The sequence below is a fragment of the Leuresthes tenuis genome, unplaced genomic scaffold (genome assembly GCF_036924035.1).
Source record: "Leuresthes tenuis unplaced genomic scaffold, fLeuTen1.0.hap1 SCAF_9, whole genome shotgun sequence".
NCBI classification, from domain to species: Eukaryota; Metazoa; Chordata; class Actinopteri; order Atheriniformes; family Atherinopsidae; genus Leuresthes; species Leuresthes tenuis.
In genome coordinates, this window is record NW_027325363.1 from 24,826,464 (window position 1) to 24,842,550 (window position 16,087).

Sequence of the window (16,087 nt, forward strand, 5' to 3'; positions counted from 1 at the left end):
ACTAAAAACCTTCCAAAGAAGCTCAAATCTGCTATTCCTAAAATGATCCCAGTTAGTTTTAAAGCATTTGAACAATGAGCACTGGAAGAGTGGCAGAAACCAATAGCAGACAGGTGCAATAAGCTTCTACAGAGTCGTTTGGGGCTGCCATCATTGCAAAAGAATCTGCAGCCTAATGTTGATGAAGGGTGCCAATAACCGTGTGACATTCATTTCACGCTTGTATTAACATATTCATTTTTTTGCTTATTAGTTTCACAGTATGGAGGCCTTTTTGTGTTGTTTAATAGCTCAGAGCATTCTACATTGTAAACAAACTTATGACACCAACTGGTTCAGTTGCATTTACGTTTGAGCATGCTCTAGATTCTGTGCTCATAACTCAGTAATTATGAGAGCCAGTAATTCAGGACTCTTCCTTTGATTGTTGTTAAGACACAGAAATGTAAAAATCTTGTCTATTTCCTTAGTCTATCTTTTTTTTTAACGCTATATGACTAGTTTATTTTTCTAATAAAAAAGGCACCTTCAACACACAGTTCTCATACAAAAATATGGATCTTTGAGCCTAATTCAGCCAGTCATCATTTACAAAATGCAAAGCTGCTCTTCTTTGCTCAGGTAGGAAATATGTTTCTTTTTATAATCTTTTCAGATTTCCTTGATGATATCCTTGAATGATGTTGAGAGGAGTAAAGTTCTCTGGCCACATGATCTCAAATCTATAAGTTTTACAGTTGAATTCCTCACTTTTTACAACTGTTTTCAGTCTATACACAACATTTACTGTGCATCCTGTTTTCTTGAGAGTACAATAGCATGAACAGCAGCTGATTAAAACGACCTCAAAAGAAGCTAGTACATGTTTGGGAGCTATTTTACACATAATTCAAGCTCATATCATAACCCTCTACAGTGGATAACTTCTGATAAAACAAAAAGAAAAAAGAATACTTTTTGTTTTTTGTGAAAAAGCACATTTTCTGCTCAACAGAGTTGAATATCAGTCAGACAGGTTCTCTGTGCAGGGGCCATACTGCATGTCAAGGCTGCTGCAGTTATTTGTCACTCCCTGTCAAGGCTCAAGCTCTCGCTGCTCTGCACCAACCAAAGCCTGTTGAGTGTGTGCCCCCACCAGCATGCATGTGTATTCATGACAGCAGGCTGAGGAATGCATGTGCTGCATGTGTGTGTGTCCACTTGGTTGTGTGCTACAGGGTCTGTGTCACTGGGCTTCCCTTCTAAGTTTGGCCTCACCGCAAGCCATGCCCAGGGCTAGAAAACAGGACACAACGAGCAAGAAGAGTGTATGTAATAGTGTATGTGTGTGTGTGTGTGTGTGTGTGTGTGAGAGAGAGAGAATTCTTGAGTGACTATATTTCTGTCACTAAGGAATTGATTAGCTGTAATCAATGAAAGTTGTGAGAAAATGCCAGACGTTACTGTTCTTCAAATGACTTTTCCTCTGCAGAATTCAGCTTGATGCTATTGTTACAAACATTGTCAGCTGTTCATATGTTCCAAATGTCAAACCATCATCTGTGAGTTATAAAACGTCTTGAAATTGCCATCGCTTTGAGCATCCTGCCAACTAAGTCTAGTTTTACTGCAGATGGCCACCCAGCCTTGTTGACTTCAGTGACTCCACCATTAAGAAAATATGGCTGCCTTGACCTCTTGCAACGACACACAACCACCCAAAACATCACACAACTGTGAGCCTACACAGCCTGCTTCAGAGTAGGAGACAGAGGGATCAGGGTGATGGAGGAAAGTAGAGGGAGAAAGAGAGGATGAAGGAAGGGAAGAAAGAGGGCTAAGGGTTGGGGGGCAGTCAGGGGGTGCAGAGTGCATTTTTATGAGCCTCTGCCTCTCTAGTTTCTGGGTTGTCTGGCTGCAAAGGCATAAATTTTCTCCCTCCCGCCGCCCTTCCCTCCATCTTCTCTGGGTTTTTTTTTCTTGCACTCTTGCTGGGCAAATCCACCCTTATCTACCTGCCTCTGCAGCCTGTTTCCAAACTTTCCCCGCACTTGCTTTCATTCCATCCACCCTGGTCATTTCTCTTCGGTTGCTGTTTCTATCTGTTCTGGCCAAACACGTGACCATTTTTCCTTCCCTCCCTCTACCATACCCTTATCCTTTTTTAGTTTTTAGTATTGTTATTTTCTTCCCCTCCATCCCTCCCCTCCGTTGCCCTCCCCCTCTTATAGATGGAGATTAACTGGGGAGTGCAGCGCCATCCGTCCTCGTGACTGTTTGTTGTTAAGGAGATGGATGGAGGCTCCCTCTGCCAGCCCCACGCAGCCGCAATTACACCAGCCGCCATGATGGATGGAAGGGAGGGAAAGGGGGAAAGATGGAGAGAGGGAGATACAGAGAGGGGCATCTATCACACCCCTTAATCTACCTGTCACTGCACAGGCCTGGATGGGGGAAGGAAGGCTGAGGGAGAGAGGAGAGTGGGCTTTACTTTGGACTCTGGTGAAAGGTTTCTCTCTTTCTTCCTTTTTTATCGTTTGTTTCTTTGCTTTTTCTCAGAATTAAGCCTGGAAGGACTGAACTCATTAAATGTCCCGAGCTGTCCAATTGATTTCCCAGAGCTGATTGGATTCTGTTGAACATACAGTCAGTGCATGTGTTTCAAGCCTGTGTGTTTGTCTAAATTTGGTGGGCCTTAACAAGTTAGAAGATGGAGTTTCTTTCACCTATTCAAAGACAAGGAATCTTTGATGAAGACAAATGTTTTGCTGAAAGCTCATTTCAGCATAATTGCACAAAACAACCCCCCCCCCCCCATGAACACTCAGAAAGGTGACCAGCGCACATACACTCTCACATCAGTTTTTTTTTATCATCCCATCTGCACTCATTGCCTCCATGTCCCACCCACAGACCCTTACCTCTGCTCATCCTCATACCTGTTGAAGCTGTGACCTATCGCTGAATAAATCTGCATACAATCCCTGCCGTGCCTCATCAACTTTCCACAACTCTGCATGTTATAAATGTTATGAAAAGTAATCTGAAGTCTCCTACCCTCAACCCCTCCTCCTCCTATTCGCATTTTCCTCCTCCACCTCCTCATCTGTCCAGAGGAGTGAGAGATGGGATGGTGGGATTAATACTCTTCCGCCCAAGCAAACCCTGGGAATGATAGATGGACAGATGCAGGACGGGAGCGGAGGAGGAGAGACAGATTAAAGGAGAAAAGTCTGAGGGTTCATAAATCCAAAAAGGGGAGGGAGACCTGCACCGCATCACACTCTAATAAGATCTGCAAGAAATCTATGATGAGGGAGACAGAGGTGCAGTGAAGATGAGGGAGAGAGATGGGAGTGGTGTAATAGCATTAGATGTAATCTAATCACGGCAATAAGATGTGAATGGATGAGTGTGAGCATGGTGATTATGCAGAAGAGCGATGGCGGTGTGTTGATTAGGCCTTGAGGTGTTAGGACAGGCCTCGTTATTGGACATGAGGTCCACAGTGTTGTAGTTCTCACTGGGGAACTTTGTGCTGCAGACATGCCATAAAAACATTGTTCATTGGACTTTGTGTCACATTCAGCCACTTTAATAGTCACCAAAGAAAAACAATGTCATCACAGTGGGTGCTGCATGGCAGAAAATGTGTTGATCACTTCTGTCATGAAACCTGTGAGCTTTATTGTGTATGTGTGTGTGGAGGCCATTACCACGTTAAGAATCATATGTATGTGCATTAGAAGCTGTTGTGCAGCCGTGACCTGACTTGGATCAGATAGAGTGCTCCTTCACCTCCCTCCTCTTCTCCACGACCCCATCACCACCCCACACCACCCTCTCCCCAACCTCCCCTCCATCCAGCAGGCCACATTTTTCATGGCCTAGCTGTCAGAGGGCCGTGATTGGTTGGCCCGGCGGACAGATAGCCGATAGGCTCTGATTAATAGTTGAGGCCCAAGAACTTCCTCATTGATCAACAGGACAGGCTGCAGAAGGACGAGGAGAGAGGCAGTGGAGAGAAAAAAGGCATGCCCTGTCGCTCTGCAAGTGCTAGCTGATAATCCAGATAGTGGCTCTTGGAGTTTGCGGAAGCATTTGTGTCTATTTGTGGGTTGTGTATTTGTTTACTATAGTAAGAAGACAAAAGTTGTTTGGAACAGGATGAAAAGGAAGGATTGGAGTTAAAAAGAGCTTCAGGATGCACCATCTCTCTATCTGTCCAAATTTTTTCTCTGTGCTGAAGTGTGATAGCATCTGTTAGTTTCCCAAGAGTAAGAAAGCACATTTAGTATCAAAGAAAACATATATGTTGCCCATTAGTGTGAGTGTGTGTCGATAGACATAAAATATACTGTCTGTGATGGATTCCATCAGCTTTCCATGGGAGAAGTTTGAGTTTTAATCCATTCAAAGGTGCTTTTGATGTGTTTAAATATACCCCCCCCCAGGTATGTTTACTGAGTGTGTGTGTGTTACAGTATCTATGTGTGTATATATGTGTGTGTGCTTGTGTGTCCCCCTCCTGCTGTTCTGTCCAGCCTCCAGTTGATTGATGATCTCCACTCCCATAGGGTCAGCAGGGTCATGACCTCCCCCTTTTGACCCCCCTACAGAGAGGTTCACGCACACATATACACACACAAGGGCGCGCACACACACACAAAAACAGATGGCCTTGGGACAACTGGAGCTCTCTCACCTTTTTCTCACAAACAGCGTATCTTCATGATTTCTTTCATTCTTACAAATAGAACAACCACATTGAATCTACACATAGACTCTGACAGCACTCAATCATTCAAAATATTTTCAAAAAGCTATACAAAAATGGAGAGATATCCAAGAACAATACTCAATATACAATAAACAGGCTTACTGTATTTAATCAGAAACAGCAGATAAAGCACTCTGATCTTTGATATGTGGTATTTAAAAGAACAAATTCCCCGCCTCTGTGGCAACATCATTCCCTAGTGACAAGACAAGGTAAAAAAAAAATCCTCAAAAATGATCTATCAGCAAAACTGATTAGAATGTACAAAGGTATCTTTCAAAATCAAACCAAACCCAAGAAAATAAGCAAATAAACTGCAGTTCTATAGTGGTAGAACAGGAGGAAATGGAGGACAAGAAGAGGAGCATGAAGCAAAGCAGATCCAACCAAACAGGCCAGATTATTTCCAAGTACTTATCACTTTCAGTTGGTGGTGATAAGAGCTGATCAGGTTTTAACGTGACCTGATCAGTGTCGGGCTGCTTTTTTTTCCAACTTCTCCAGGGCTGCAGTCCTCAACCAGCAGGCCACATGTTTTTCAATCTCCTGAGAGGTGGGAAGATGAGTTAACAATGTGCTTAAAATCTCGAGAGATATACAATACCCTTTCATTTGTTTTATGATGCAACAGTAAAGTATTTTTGCTAATATTTGGCTGTAAAGGCTGGTTTCATTGTGGGATTACTGAGGTGTGTGATTCAGAATGTCAAGGAGTTTAAGGGATTTCCGATTATTTGTTGGTCAGATTTGAACAGATGTTGCTGTAAGTCATGTGCATACTACAACTAACACTTATCACATTATTCAAGTAAATGCATAATGAGATGGTTACTCATAATTCTGCTTTTCTATACAGAGATCATCCATCTGCCTTCATGTGATATCAACGTATAAAAATGTGCTTGTTCTGTACCTGAATGTTTTCCAACATCCAGCTGATATTTCAACACTCGTCAGATGCCACTACGTTGTTGTTTATAATGTTATTTATGTTTTATTTTATTTTTTATAAATGATTAAACAGTGCAACACCTAATTGGAAGTTGTTCTGTTCAGGCAAAATGTGTTAAAACTGTGTAATTTTTGTGTTTGAAACCTCATTCACATAAATTTGGTTTAAAAGTTTTAAAATTATTTTCCGCATAGGTCTACAGTCAGCCTGAAGTCTAAACATGTGATTAATTTTTCAATTACATATATATATGTAAAGAGTAAAATATTCACTTTAGCAGTGGCTTACCTTTAAAATGTATTTTCTTTAAGTGAGTGCGTGCTTTTCCTCATCCATTACATTAAAATGATATTAGTGTGGCACACCATATCCTCAAATCCAGTTCATGATATTGTAACTAAAAGTACACACTGGAAAAACGCAGCTGGATGTAAAAAGATGTGGACATATCCTTTAATGGAGCAGTGTAGAAACACATTTTAGTGACGTGAACATACCTGTCTCGCTTTCCACAGTGAGCGGCGCTCTCCGACTCTTCCACTCGACATATCAGCACAGTGTGCAGTGTCTTTAATAAAAACTGTCTGAGCCTCATCTCCTTCCCCACTCCTGCCCTGAATCATCGAAAGCTCCTTCCATGGGTCAATTCCTCCTGAAGGTAATGAAAAAAAAAGTTAAAAAAATATATATGCTGATTATGCCCTGTCTCACATCACTGTCTCACATCACTAATCCTGTGTTACTGTGGTAACTGTGGTACGTAGGATCAGTCACTTGCTGTGGTTTTCATAGTTTTTTCTTTCTCCAGCAAAGGAAGTCTCACCATTGATGTAAAGGACCCTGTGTGTATTTGGGTCGTCTCCTCCATAATAACTGTTTGTGAAGGCAATGCGTGCAGCAAGAGAATGCTGGGAAATACCGAAAACCATGGCACAAAGCTCAGTCTGAGCCTGCAGGGTTGACATCCCAGAGAATGGACAAGTGGTGTCTTCACAAGTCTGGTCTACATGCACAGATACAAGAAGGAGGTTCAGCACACAGACATGATGATGTTAACTATATGTGTATTGCTGTATGTGTGTGTGTGTGTGTGTGTGTGTGTGTGTGTGTGTGTGTGTGTGTGTGTGTGTGTGTGTGTGTGCAGTGTGTACAGAAGCCAAACTCAGTGCAGGTCTGATAGGTCCACTGTCTCTCAACTCTTCTGCCGGTGTGGAGAGATGTGTCCATCAGATCTTTCAACGTTTTCTCGTGAGAGATGTCCAGACAGTGTTCCTCAGTGGTGGAGTGGTAAATCTGCACAGATTTACACATAAAACATTGTAAGCTGGCCTAAGAGCCGCACATCTCTTCATTAAAATGGAGTCACAAAAGCTGCACTTTGTCATCTTGTGGCTAAACCCTTGTACTGTGAGGAATGTGTGAAAATGGGTTTGCGGTGACATCTGGTGGTGATATCAGAGCATGAAAAAAGAAGATGAATTAAAAGGTTGCATACCTGCGAGAGTTTCACAAGCCGGTCGTAGGCCTCCATGTGTTGCACATACTTCTCACTTGTATTGGTCATAACACCACAGAGGTCCTTAATCGACATGAACACGCCCTCTTCATTATACTGTACTGTCCCCATCACAATATCGGCCAAGTTTTGCACAAGTTCAATCTAGAGTAAGGAAGTTCAGTCAAAGGGTTATTAAGGAGGATTTACAACGCGTTACAATGGTGGATGAAGCATGAAGACAATTAGGTGTAACAGTACATTCATTTATAAAAATTAATTCTCAACAAGGAGAATGTAAAATCTATAATTAGCAATAACTATATAAATAAAAGTACATGGTTCAAATCTAAAAGTAATGGACACAATTTCAGGGTGATTGTAAGCTAATTATTTAATAGATCAATTAGCTACAATGGATAAACATAATAGCTAAAACTAATGGAAAAACAGTTGGTTCAAAGCAGTTGGCTAAATGTGCTTTTGCATAGAGTAATCAACATAACTGATTTAACCAAAATCAAATAAGTATGCAATGTGCAATGGTTAAAAAAGCCAACTAATGTAATAAACACACAGAGCACAAAGTAAAAAGTAAGCTAACTGGTGAAGCATCATGCTATGCTTTACTTTTAGCCAACAGGAGATGGTTAGTTAATATGTTAGCTGATTGTAAATGATTAGAATAGCTACAAGTAAAAGATAAATGGTAACAAGTTCAATGTAATAGAAACAGTGTGAGCCTCTTGGCTAAAGCCAATGTATAAACTGAAAGAAAACTAAAGGAATAGCTCAGGGATAAGACGCTGAATGTTGGTTTATATAGCCGTATCTTAAAGATAATCTGTTGAAATAAATAACCTAAAATAACAGATTATCAATTAGAAAGTTATTTTTCCTGCAAGAAAAAATGTGAATGTGACTAAACTGAACAATGTGAACACAGTACGGAAAAATAACTTTCCATTTTCGACTTTAGTGTTAGTTATGCTAAATTAGTTTTAAATGATACATTAACACATTTGGAACATAATAGTTGTTGATGAAGTGGTACTCGACATCAGTTGTGAGAGCAAGTCTAAAAAATGTGGCTGAAAGCATAAGTTTGCTTTGTTAATCATGGGAAAAACTTTTCACTGTCTATTGGAGGCATTCAGTTTATTCTTCCCACTTCTATAAAAACTTTAATATAGAGTGTTAACTAGTGCAGGGAAAAGTATCTAAATTTAAAGTAAATTAGCAAAAAAAGGCGTTCTCCTTTCTTAAACCAAACAACAAGTCTTCTTAAAGCATGAAAAACCAATCCATCACCTGATCATCAAGATCTTTGGGTATCTGACAGCAGCTGAAGTCCCTGGCCACCTGGCTGGAGTTTCCACCCATCAGTGCTGCTTCCACAGCAGTAAACGCTTCCCGCACTTTTGCCAGACACTGCAGGAGGAGAATGAGTCTGAATTTAACACAAGAAGTGGCAGACAGGAAGTTAATGCATTTTTTATGATGCACAGACAGATGGCAGTCTTCACACCTTCTCTGAGCCACCAACTGCCTCGTTCTTCAGACTCAAACCAACAACCTGTAACAGAGAGAACGGCAGACGTGTGAGTGAGGAGGAGACTCATTAGTACCAAGTGACAGTTCTGTATGCAACGCAGCAGGAACAACTAAGCACACTAAGGTAAAGCCAAATATTGGGTTAAAGCCATGGAGAATTTACATTGTTGTATGCAGAAAAGTCCAGCTTTGCCTTGACTGGAGCAGAGGAGGCCACAGCTCCATACACCAGACTGGGAAACTGCAGATGAAGGCAAGGTGAGTGGAGTAAGAAAATTCATCAAAAAAATAATTAAATCATGTACAATGTGTTGTATTCATGTCATGTCTATCATATTGGCTATTTTCCCACCAGTGAGGTGGGAAAGAAAACAAATATGGTCTCCTCAAAAAGCAATGTCAAAAGTCAGACACATGAAAGGAGCATTGTTGGAGAAAAAATCTAGAGCTCCTTTGAAAATGTTATTGTCAGACAATCCCAGCAGAGGTTTGGGACTAACAATAAACTAATCCTACTGACAAATGCAACATCCTGAAATATATGTAATTTATTTCAGTTAAACTTAACATTTGTTAAAAATCTTCTAATTAAATAGAGAAATAATAGCAGACAATGTGCTGTGAAACTGACTGATTAATATGTTTTTAGTTTTAGTCTTTTCGTGGAATTTCCTGAAAATACTAAATCTGTACAATGGGCATTATGTTGTCAGTGCCAGAGCCACTTTACTGTTGACAATACAATGGCTAAACATCTTGTTTTTCTGTAGTTGATGGACCTAGCTATATTTATATGAAAGCCACGAGTGCGGGCAAAGTGAAGATTAAAACCAAAGTGTCCAAAAAGAATTTTAAAATGAATGTTTAAGGATAAATTCATTCTTAAAAATTTAACTGACTTCTGTGGTGTTACAATCTGTCTGTGAAACACTGTGTCTGAAGCTTTCTGCAACTCTTAAAACTTTTGAGAGATTCGTATATGAGCCTCATCCCACACCTTTCCTCTAAACCAGGCAGATAAAGCTCCAGAGTAAGATCCTCCGAAGCTGATCCAGGTGTTCCTGCGGCTTAGACTGAAGCTCTCGCAAATGTACTGGTGGAATACAGCCAAGTCTGCCAGCCTGGCCCAAAAGGAAATGGAACATACATGTTCAGTATACACACATCTGGGGATACATGTCGAAGGATAGAAACAAATGTTAATGCTGTGATAGAACGCATAAGGCGTACTTAGGAAGGACAGGCAAAAACACACAAACTGTCCCATGCTTGCCTTAACAGAGAAATTTAATGAGAGTGGATGAAAGAGAGAGACAGCACAAGGCACAGATTTGCATGTGTAACAAGGCTGACACCTGTCCTGAATAAAGGAGAATGCAATTAATTTTGACTGACTGTCCTGGAAAATGTTCCAGGTTTTCCTGGGACGTAAAGTATTCTGAGTTTCATTTGATATATTTTTAAATGTTGCATGAAGTACCAATATTTCCATGACTGCAATTTGTGTTCAGACCTAAGCATGGTAGATTGGGAGATGTCCTTATTGTGCAGCAAGGAGATTCTGGAGGCAAACTTAATACTCAGACATTACTACAGAAAAGCACTTGTACAATTTGCCAGTAAACATAAACAAGTACAATTAACACAAAGGAACTGGAAAGAGTGATATATCCAATGAGAAATAGAGAACAAGAAAGGAGAAATGCAGGGTGAAAGACATGAATGCACACACACACACACACATGCACTGGTGGACAGCTAATACTAACGCCTGCTGGCTGCTCAGATCTGCCAGGTTCTCCGTTTTTAGGCCATCAGGGTTGATGCTGTCACCATAGAAACGATGCTCCACTGCCAGTAGCAGAGCCCCGTGCTCCTTGGCCATGTCGACGTGATGACCTGGGTAAGCATGTTTAAAGCTGTTAAAAGCAAGTCTTAATACATATATACTGGTGACGAACAGCACTCTCAAAAAGCGGAACAGGAAAAGAGATCTTGAGTGCAAATAAAATGACAAGAGAAAAAGATGTCCTTTTCTTGACATCTGATATGTTTTTGTATCAAACTGTTTTAAAATATGTCTATCATATTATCAATAGGTCACAATAGGTCAATATGTCTAAAAAAAGCACAATTTAAATGCAGTCAAGAAGTCTTTTACTAAACTTTCTTTCCCATCATGCTTGCACTTTTATTTCTTAACTTCTCAGGAAGTGTTAGTGAGTTGTATCTGCCTGTCTGATCTTTCACGCCCAGCTGGTCACGTACTGACTCTTAATCACACATTTTTGCAGTACTATAGGGTTGTGATCTACCAGGACACAGAGTTTATGTTCTACGACAGATCATCATTATGACACTTTATTTTAACTTTAGCCTATTTTTGTTTTTAAAAAAAGATGCAGACAAAACAAAACTATGTGGTTGTAAAATTCTCACGGCCAGACACGGCCAGACCAAATTATCCCCACTGATAACATCATGTTAGGATGCACACTTTGCACACACGCACCTCCAGCAATAAGTGCTTCCATTATCTTGGTTACCACAGTAACCCATCTTGGAACAGTGATGTCACCTTCTTACAACATGGGGTTGAATTGTGATGTTGAGTGGTTCTGATCAGGAGTGTAAAAGCTAATGGTGGTGAGTGAGAATATGTTGCATTTTTCAGCAGTATAAAGGTGAAGATATCCCAAGGTACCTGCAAGAACATCAAACTTAAAGATGGGCCCTTCACCACCAATGAAGAGAAACACTGGACCATCAGGTCGCTGCCAGTAAGCCTCGTTCACAAAGAACTTCTGCAATGCAAACAGATGGATTTAGAAAAAAGTAAATGCAACTGAACTAGAAGAACATTTAGAACCTTACTGTGAGCGATGCTTCGTATAAACTGCAGTGGACAAATTAGTGAACTGTCAGCTTGAAGTGGCTTTGAGAGCTAAGTGAAGCTGCAGATTGAGCTTAATGTTGTCATGAGACTTTGTCACCCTTTCTCAGATTGCTTTATCGCTTTCACTGAGATCACAACAATCTTATTTGGTGCTTTACAAACAACTGGGCCAACTTGCATTTGTACTGCATGGGGCAATGTTAGCTTGAGGCAAAGGGTGGACTTAGTTGTCCCACAAAAGAAATTACATCTACTGATTTAATTTTCATTGTGGCTGTCGAGGAGCAAATGTTTGCTCTTCTCAAAAAAGGCAGCAGTGTCGGTGGGATGTCGTCTGGGATAACCAGACCAATGTACTAACGTCTTCACATCATTGTATGTAATATGGTTTAACCTTTCTCTACCTGAGGGAAGGTGTTAACCTTCTGACGGTTGAAATGGTCCATAGGCTGATAAATCCAGGCCTCCTTCACATGTTGGAGAGGCTGATGACCACTGGCTATGAGAGTCAGGAGAACCTGCTTGTTTTTCTGCAGCTGGTAGTCACGCACACGCGCCTTGATTGTGCTCAGAATGCGTCCTGCAGGCATGAAAGAAACAAAAGAACAGGAAATAGACCGGAAAGTGTAAAGTTGTGACACAGATAATGTAACAGATGTCAAACTTGAATAGTTTGTATGAGTAAAACCCTAACATTTGTGTAAACTAATGGCAGTCCTGTGTGATGTGACCTTAAACTTGTCACTGGCAATACCAAAGCAGATGGGGATCCAGCTTGTTTATACACATAAGGATGTCATCGAAATTTATGTTTGTGTCACTGACATGAGAAATTCATCAATTCTTCTGACAAAATAAATCTATTTCAGGAGCAGTCTGACAATAGTTTCCCAAGAGTCTTACTGTCACCACCAGCATCTGTTTTGATGTTTCTTTTAGCTTCACACTGACAGCTGAAAAAATAACTAGACTTGCAAATAAGTACAGTGTGCTAGGATCTGATCTGGGACCAAAAAGAGAAGTGGCCTTCCCTTTTCAAAGATGTCAATATGTCCTATCATGAATGATGTCGTGTATCTTTTTTAAATTGTGAGTCTTATCAGGATTTCACATAATTCATTTAAAAACTGAATAAAATAAAATAAAAAAATTTAAAAATCAAGGCATTGAATCCATTACAGCATTACAAACTCACCAGAATCAACAAAGCTGAGAAGAAGCACAGGTAGGAGACAGCAGGCTGCTGAGAAAAGCATCTTTAACTGCATCAGGATACTTCAAATTGAACTTAATGGATAGCTGGTCTGTAGGGTTCAAGAGGATCTCATCACTTTGCAACTTCTTATATAGTTGCTGGAAGGGGCTGCACTGAAGTGTCAGCACTTTGATAGAAGCTGTGCGTTGTTATGATGTCCATTTTACACCTCATGAGAACTGCATGTGATTGTATTGAAAGAGAAAATGTACAAAAGCGCTCAGCAGAATAGAGCATCGACTTGGTGATGTAATTACATATTTTTGCGTATTCAAAGCTTTTTTGGGGGTGGTTGAGTTACAAAACCAATGCAAGCTTTTTCCACTTCTCAAGCTGAGTCAGTGTCTACAAGCAGTTGCTCATGTCCTTCACTATGGGTGTGTAATTTATTTATTTATTTTCAACCACAATTATATCAAACAAAATTAGACTAATTGAAAAAATGCTTTATTTGTCCCATAGGGAAACTATATACTCACAGCAGCCTGTTAACAAATGGGATGACATCAACCGTTGGCAATGGCAACATTTTTATCCGGGGTGTCCTGGCTGTGTGACACTGACTTTACCCTTAAACTGCAAAAAATCATGTACATTTCATTTTACTGGACCCATGTTGGATCATATAAGCACTGAAAGGTCTTTCATTTGATAACTGTTTTGCTTTTTGATTATACTAACAACCTTTTTTATGGGAAAGGTCATAATAAAGGTTTTTGGATGTATTTGTACCACAGAGTTTGTGCTTAGACAGAGACAGCGTGATGGAGGACTGAAATGCTTTATAGTTCAATCCTTTTTTTCTCATGCATATTTAGTCATTCCCCTTCATTAAAGGATAAATACATGATAGACACAATCAGCATCAGCTATTGGGCTTTAGCCAAATGATCTCTAACCTTCAAAATTTCCTAAACCTGCATGATGACTTCCATTATAGAATTTAGCCTTGTTTAATGCAGTGTTGTTTAAGGGCATCTGTACTTGACTCATGGTGAACTTTGTTTTGCCCAATCATGTTTATGACAGGTAGTCATACTTGTTGCATAATGTTCCTTCAGCATTTTCTTTTAAGTACCACTTACCTTTCAGCTATTTGTTGCCTCTGTTTCATTTTTATGTTCAGAAAAATTAAGATTAGTAGATTTTTTATGGAATAATGTCTTACTTTCAACATTTTATGTATGTTCTATGTTCTAAAATGGATAAAATATTGATTCATTAGATGTACACATCCTGTCATTCTGGTTTTAGCTATAGCTGGTTTTAGTGTCCCAATTTTTTTAGAATGGAATTGTATATGTGAAGGTAACACTGCAAAAATACTTCCTGCAAGCAATGGTTTGTCATACAACAATGGAAGTGTGGCAGAGAGTGCCAGATCCTCAGTCCCCAGCACAAAGCCAGCCAATATTACCCTAAAAATATTAAATGTGTCAAAACATAAGAATAGTTAGTAAAATACTATTTCTACAACTCACAACTTACTTTTCAGTTCCAACATTTCTGGCAGAAATTCTGAGACATCTGAAAGATATCATGCTCACCAGGCATTCCGAGCAGGTCAGAAAATCCCAATGATGAGCTGCAAACTTTGGCACCAACTGGCAGTAGCTAATATTGGCATGTTCCGTCAGCGTCTGGCTCCAGGACACAATCTATTTCTACTGATGTAGTGTACAACTTCTGTACACTGCTTATGCTGTACCGCATGACGAGTTTTTAGTGCACTGTATTATAAAGGAACAATTTCAGTTGATATTTTGAACAGCACTACATTCTGACTCATAGCAGGCAATATACTGAATGAGTTGGCTGTTCAGCCACAGCGAAAGTTAGATGCATAAATAGAGTCGGAAAAAGGTGAGGGTTATCGGAGGTCAACCAGCACCCTGGTGGGTGGACCCTCAGAGGGGCTTGAAAACTGACAGCTCTGTCTTATTGATAACTCTCGTAAGCTAGAAGATTTGTTGGGTAAATATGGACCTTTCTAAAATAAATGGAACTTGGTCAATAAGAGCTTTACATGGAGAGGAATTTTCATTTCTATTCTGGATTTTACAAAGAACTAGTGACGAGAAAGGTGAAGAAATAGTCCCAGGCAAAACTCTCACTGTAGCATTATGAATCACTGAGAGTCAATCATATAGTCTGTTCCGAAGGTGCTCGAGTCCAAAAACATTCATTTCAGTTTGGTCTAAATTTAGAAGCAGAAAATCAAAAGTCATTCAGGCCTCTGTGTCTTTACATCCTTTATGGAAATGTATTATCTGCATGTCAATGGAAATCTATGCTGTGCTATTGCCTAATGATCCAGTGATCCCAATGAAGAATGTATCAAGTCCGTGTGTCATTCCAAGCAGAGAACTCTTTGGAACTAGTGATGTGTCAGTCGTGAACGAGCCGGTTCAAAGAGCCGGCTCTTTTATGTGAAAGATGGTAGCCGGTCCGTCCACGAGGCTTTTTTTTTTTTTTTTTTACTTTTCGCTTTGGAAAAGTACCTGCGGGCACTGCGGGCATTGGGTATGGGTGTCACGTGCATGCTTTGCAACCAGTCATGTGAGGACTGACAAGGATCATACCATCAAGCAGGGAGGGGCGAGGGTAGCAGCGCTGAGACGGTGACAGGAAGAGGGGGAGGGAGAGACGTGCTGAAGGAGAGAGAGGAGTGAAGATGAGTATGATGCAAAGATGAGTGAAAACAGAAAAAGAAGTAGTATTTGGATGCATTTTGACAGTTGTGAAAACATGAATGTAACATAAACTTACATGCAATTGGCTACAGCATTTTATTGAAATTTAGGTGATATATGTGTTCAAATACAAATCACAAGTCAAAACAGCGCTAAATTTGTCTGAATTCTAAAAGGTATAAGTGGTAAAATGGAGAAAGGGCTCTTCTTGGGGAGCTAAGCCAAATGATCCGGCTCACTAAAAAGAGCTGAAATTCCCATTGCTGTTTGGAACTCCATGACAAGCTCTGGTATGTATGGAAAACACAGTGTTTACACGAAAAAAAATCTATCTGACTAATCAAACTGATGGCATGTAATGACATCGAATTAGCCTCAAAACAAAAAAAATTTTGTATTTGTGTAGATAGACAAGAATTACATATTTTGTTCAACAAAAATTACATATTTCATTCACCCCACCAAGCACAATATAGGAAAAAT

General features: G+C 40.1%; 1 protein-coding gene across 1 annotated transcript; it reads right to left on the reverse strand.

Annotated features, from left to right (window-relative positions):
• Window positions 1-4,979: 4,979 nt before the first annotated feature.
• On the reverse strand, window positions 4,980-12,955 carry prss16 (serine protease 16). Its single transcript, XM_072391776.1, has 13 exons — window positions 12,852-12,955; window positions 12,061-12,236; window positions 11,465-11,564; window positions 10,530-10,659; window positions 9,758-9,881; window positions 8,924-9,001; window positions 8,735-8,782; window positions 8,518-8,637; window positions 7,207-7,371; window positions 6,863-7,004; window positions 6,535-6,714; window positions 6,209-6,363; window positions 4,980-5,305 (listed from the first exon to the last, which is right to left on the reverse strand). Exons 1-13 carry the CDS (start codon window positions 12,922-12,924, stop codon window positions 5,228-5,230), a joined length of 1,569 nt encoding a protein of 522 aa, XP_072247877.1. The 5' UTR covers window positions 12,925-12,955; the 3' UTR covers window positions 4,980-5,227.
• Between the last annotated feature and the right edge of the window lie 3,132 nt (window positions 12,956-16,087).